General features: G+C 40.1%; 1 protein-coding gene across 1 annotated transcript; it reads right to left on the reverse strand.

Annotated features, from left to right (window-relative positions):
• Positions 1-1,136: 1,136 nt before the first annotated feature.
• LOC112764506 (glutamate receptor 3.2) lies at positions 1,137-5,013 on the reverse strand. Its single transcript, XM_025810153.3, has 6 exons — positions 4,421-5,013; positions 2,978-4,305; positions 2,603-2,880; positions 2,449-2,480; positions 1,959-2,353; positions 1,137-1,868 (listed from the first exon to the last, which is right to left on the reverse strand). The coding sequence occupies exons 1-6, from the start codon at positions 4,686-4,688 to the stop codon at positions 1,329-1,331; spliced, it is 2,841 nt and encodes a 946-aa protein (XP_025665938.2). The 5' UTR covers positions 4,689-5,013; the 3' UTR covers positions 1,137-1,328.
• Between the last annotated feature and the right edge of the window lie 468 nt (positions 5,014-5,481).

Genomic DNA, 5,481 nt, shown 5'->3' on the forward strand with positions numbered 1-5,481 from the left:
CTTCTCTGTGGTAGCTTGCTATAGCTTCCATAGTTGCTACGGTGATATGACCAAAAGAGAAGAGACATTAGAGAGAGAAGAGAGAAGATTTTAAAATGCTTTTAGTGAAGCTAGGAAAGAGAGTGAAATGAATTAATTTGTTTCGAAATCCAAGTCTAGGAGCGCGTAGTGCACTTAAGGCTATCACATCATTTCTTCACTTTTTCTTTCTATTTTCCAATGTCTGCATTAAGTGTAATAGAACAATACTTGAAATCCATCCAAAGGTAAGTTTGACTTCTGTGGAAGTATGCATGGATCTCCTTCTCTCTTTTTATCAATTTGAACAAGTTAATGGATCTTTCCATTAAATTTAATTTGGGCTAATTTAGATCAATTTTGCCCCAATAACAAGAATAACAATTTAGCTACACTTAGTTGAATATTTTTGAACCAAGGCTGAATAAAAATTCACACTTGGACTTGCAACATTTTCTTTCTTTTTCGGCCCATTATAAAATCTGCATCAACAAAATCATTAATTTAGCAAATATTACATGTAAACTAAATTAATAATTTTGTAATTAATTATATTAATAATGTTTGATCATCATCAATTTAAATTAGAATTTTTCAAACTCATCATCGGTCATTATATAAAATACATATAAAAATAAATTAAAAATATATATTTATATATAAATATATAATAATTAATTTGATGACTAATTAATTGACTTGGAAACAAGTTGAAAAGACAAAAATTTCTATAAAAATTATAGTTAAGAGTAAAGAGTCCAAATATGTGTATTTTATATATACTTGTGTGTTACTCTGTGTCTCACCAAACAATGACCACGTTGTGCATGTCATCACTAGACAAACGCTATCCATGTTACCTGACCTATACACACCCAAAGTCCTTCCCTAAGTATTAGATCAAGTAAGACCTATGCAAATTTATCAACACAAAGTTTTAGAGTTATAGAAAATCTCTCTAGTGGAAACAAATAAAAGTTAGAATCCACCTAAACTTTTTAAATTAATAAAATAAAAGCTTTGCTAGATTGACCTAAAATATAAAGGAAGCTAGAGAGAACATTGTTCTACCTTCTAAGAGTAGGTTCTTGGTAAATAAGTACATGGAAGATTGGAAGTTGAGTGAAGGGAAAAGATAAAATAGGAAAAATATGAAGAATAGACATTACTTGGGTGCACTTTAAGATTAAAATTAGTATACAACCCCTGCCAGTCTGCTACCCTGCTGCGATGTCTCACAGTAATATAATTCTACATAAGAAATCGAGATAAGAGGAGCAAGAAACACACAATGACATCCATTATCTATTCTAATTGATTGCTTGATCGGTGGAACCTGAGTATCCGGCATTTGGTCCTGACTGTTGAGAAGTGCCTATGTGTATGTGTAATTTCTTGGGCATGGCCATGGTCCTTAAACGGCTGATTCTGGTTCTGGATCTGGATCTGGAAGATGAGATATCCTCAAGTTTCCTTTTAAACTTGCTGTTGTTGCGTGATGTGTCTTCCTTTTCATCAACGAAGCTTAGAAATGTCTGTATGCGTGCAGAACGTGAGGTGCTGGAATGACCAAAAGGATGATTGCGTCTCTCTCTTTCCGGGGAGTTCTGACTGAATTGGTATGCCACCGAGGGCAAGTAGATAAGGAGCGCCGCCAAACACGCTATCCCGCAGATCAGGAATAGGCCCCGGAAACTGTTAAATTGAAGCTGCTCATCCTGTGCACCGCGAAAACCACAGGCCTTCTTTGAAAGCCACTTATCATGGATCTTACTAAGTTCACCGTTCTCGGATAGACTCAGAATGGCAGTTGACATGTCAATGGCTAAAGGAGAGTCCCTCCGGAATGCCTGCCACCCAATAGCAGCTCTCATCACAATTTTTAACTAACCAAATTTAAATCCAAGGGAATAACAAGAGAGATAGAGATAGATACTCACAAATCCCCATCCACTTTTGGTGAACTCTTGGCCCCTAATTGAGAAATGGCAGTGTTCTGACAGGAAGAGTTCAACATATGGGCGTTCATCTACCACAGCGGCAACAGTTCCCTTCTCAAGGGCAGTAGCATATTCTTCTGGCGAGCCAAGGGGAACAAGCCTATGTTTTGGGATGTTCAGTTCCTGAGTGAGATAGTTCTCAGCAAATGACCCTACCTGGAATCCTATGGGCTTGTTGCTTGTTATCAAGGTGTCAATGCCCGTTATGGGTGAGGACAGCTGCTGCACAGTTAGAATTGACGTCAAGCTTGCCGTGTAACTTGAATTGATTATTAGAACCACAAAAAGCCATATTATCAGCACAACACGACCAAGTGGGCTAACTGTGTTCTCTCCTGAAACAATATGCAAGCTAGCTGGTTTGTTTCTATAGTTTAATTACAGACATGCACTATATATATCTTGGATATGATTCATCAAGTGGACTTACTGTGCGCAAAGAACATAGTTGAGAAACTAAACCTGCAACAACATACAAAGATATGGTGAGGAGGAGTTACATGAGTTATGTTGACAAACTGAACCGACTAGTACAAGCGAGGAAGGAATGTATGACTAATAATTTAAAAGCCAAGCGTGCTTGCCAAAGAACAGTCACTATTTGCGTCTTTGGAGGCCCTCGGAACTCATCGTTGGTTCGGTGTTCAAGAATCCAGATCACTGCTCCAATAAGAAGGAAAAAAAGTGCAGTGACACCCCACATGGGTGCAGTAAATGGTCTCAAGAAAGCCCAAGAACTTGACTTCAATCTTTGAACCGGAGCAACCACAACTAGACCTGACTCTATATATGGTTGAGTAAAATCCACGATCTTTGTTCGGTCAGTGACAATTGCAATGTCACCTATAGCAGCATCAAACACCTGATCAAGGACGCAAGCACAATACTATCAATAAAGAGCAGGATATTTAAATTATGACAACTTCTATGCCGGAAAAAAAAAAAACAGCGTTGCTCACATCCGAAGCAATCATGTTGACAAGATCATAGTAGCTTGGATTCTTATGTCCTTCTCCAAACAGAATGAACCTATATTGAATTGGATATGGAAGCAATTTGATGGCAGCGAGGAATATGTCGATGCAGTATCCTTGAACTACATGGGTGCCATTTATTTGTGAGACGATGCCTTGATAACTGGCTCTGTTGGGGACCCCGATTCTGAGTTGCCTCCCACTATGGGGGAAAACCCATCCACGAGGCCTTTCCCTTGTATTTCCAGGCCACGTCACATTGTATAGATGCTGGTTTGAAACAGAGCGGATGGATGTCTTTCTGTGAAGTTTCTCGGGAGTGGTGACAGAGAGGCCAGAGTAATTGGACCAGTATCCAATAGTCCTGTAGCCAGTGGCATGTACATTAAGGATGTCATAGGATGGATGCAGGGGGGATCTGTTTGAGCTAACAAATTGAATCGGCCCTGTCAATCCAGTGGTGTTTATGCGAAGTATGTTATCGAGTAACTGGTTCCCACCATCAAAGATGCTCAAGGAAGCAAGACCAGCCATACCACCAAAATTTGTATTATTGGAGAAAGAGATGGTCCCATTCTCAGCAAAGAATAGTTTCAATGCGTGGGCAATGGTCCAAACAGCATCATAAGCGTAGAGTCCGTATGGGTTTAATCCAACAGAGCCATTACTAATGTGCTTCCACCTTGAGATGAATGCCTGTTTTGGTCTTGACAGAGGGGTGTGAGGGCGAAGCGTGAGAACTCCCCGGATATCCAGAGAGTTGGAGGTGTTTGAAGTTGAATCTAAGACAGTTGAAAGCCAAGTAGTAGCTATCCACACATAGCCTTGCCTCATCATCCCTAGTCTGTGAGCCACATCAAAAACCAAGAGACCTGTTTGGGCAAAGGTGTGCACTACAACCACCCGAGCTTCCATACTTTGAATCTTGGCCAGCTCAGAGGATACATCGCTTGCGCTGGCCGTTGGATCAGGGGGCAGTGCTGCTTTATAAGACAACTTACAGCGTTTCTCTGCAAGCTTATCCCCCAACACAGTTATGCCATTTCGACTCTGATCATCGTCGCTGAACACCGCAATGACCTCTCTCCAACCATAATAGCTAATCATGTCTGCCACCGCAGTCATCTGGAACTGATCGCTGGGTGCAGTTTGAACGAAATAAGGGTACTGAAGAGGCGACAGGGTGGGATCAAGAGCCGTGAAGGAGAGTAGAGGGACGTGGAGCTCATTTGCAAGATGCGAAAGCACATGGGCCATCACCGAACTTTGCGGACCAATTATTGCTACAGTGTCCGTCACCAACAACTTGAGGGCTGTCATATATTTTACACAATTACGCAACTGTGAATGATGCATGAATCATGATGATGAGTGCTAGCTAGTAGTAGTGAAGAAAAATAAAGATGCAAGTGATTGGTGGTACGGTACCCCCAATGAAGCTAAGAAAGCCACTGAAGTTGGAGTCATGGACGGTGATAGACAATTTACGTCCCCCCAGGATGCGAGGATCTGCATTGACGTCCCTCTCAGCAGCTTGGATCGCAATTTTGGAAACTCTCCCGTTTATAGTTTTTAATGTGAAGATGGCACCGATTTTGACGACTTCACTCTCACTGCTGGATGCTCCGTCTCCATGCAATAATAGAAGCAGTATTAATGTTGTTAATGCATGGCATTGTGGCAGATGATTATTCATCGATGATATATGAAGGCGGCACTGTTTCCGATGGAAATTAGTGATGATTATATTATAGCTAGAAGGAGGCAGGGGTTCGGTTTGTGATAGCCGGATAGGTCATAGTAAATTTAAGTATTTAACAACACCTGACCTTTCAAAGGAAAGACAGAAAAGAGAAGATAATAGTCTACACTGCTCTATTACTCAATAGTGCTCACTAGAGGACCACCTATCCACTAGGACCTACTCTGCTCGTGCACTCCACCACCACTACAGTAAGTGAGGCACTGGCAAGTCGCACTTGGAGATGGAGTGGACCGCACCACTTGGAACTATGTTTTCTAGTCTCTCACTAGGTAGGAGCAATATATGAATGAATAAAACCCAATGGAGAATCCGAGAATGTGTCGAGAAAATATGCCAGACATGCGCGTTGGATAGTGGGTCATGTTTTCATTTCATTTTTCACGATTTCCACGTGGGAGTGCTGTTTGTATCTACAAATTAAATACCTATGTGACTGCCATGGACGATTGGACGTCGGATTCTATGCTTTTCTTCCATAATGCTATAGAAACCACCGTTCATATAACAACATTATTGGATAAAATAGATGAAATTCATTTTATTATTTTTTTATTCTCGTTATCAACAGTAATTCTTTAATTTGACTACTGGTATATCATAGGAGTAGATTTTCTTAATTTTTTTTAATTGTTTGGTAAAATATAATTTTTTATCATTAAATATCTTCTTATATATTTTTTCTTAGTCCTACTCAAAGAATGTAAAATAAAAAATCACACTTTAT

This window comes from Arachis hypogaea, chromosome 17 (assembly GCF_003086295.3).
Source record: "Arachis hypogaea cultivar Tifrunner chromosome 17, arahy.Tifrunner.gnm2.J5K5, whole genome shotgun sequence".
In the NCBI taxonomy this organism is placed as follows: domain Eukaryota; kingdom Viridiplantae; phylum Streptophyta; class Magnoliopsida; order Fabales; family Fabaceae; genus Arachis; species Arachis hypogaea.

Bases quoted from the DNA above. Each gene is read 5' to 3' on its own strand.
- LOC112764506 (XM_025810153.3), bottom strand. From the start codon at position 4,688: ATGAATAATCATCTGCCACAATGCCATGCATTAACAACATTAATACTG. The intron at 4,306-4,420 runs GTACCGTACCAC...AATATATGACAG, and splicing joins CTTTCTTAGCTTCATTGGGG to CCCTCAAGTTGTTGGTGACG. The intron at 2,354-2,448 runs GTAAGTCCACTT...ATATTGTTTCAG, and splicing joins AACTATGTTCTTTGCGCACA to GAGAGAACACAGTTAGCCCA.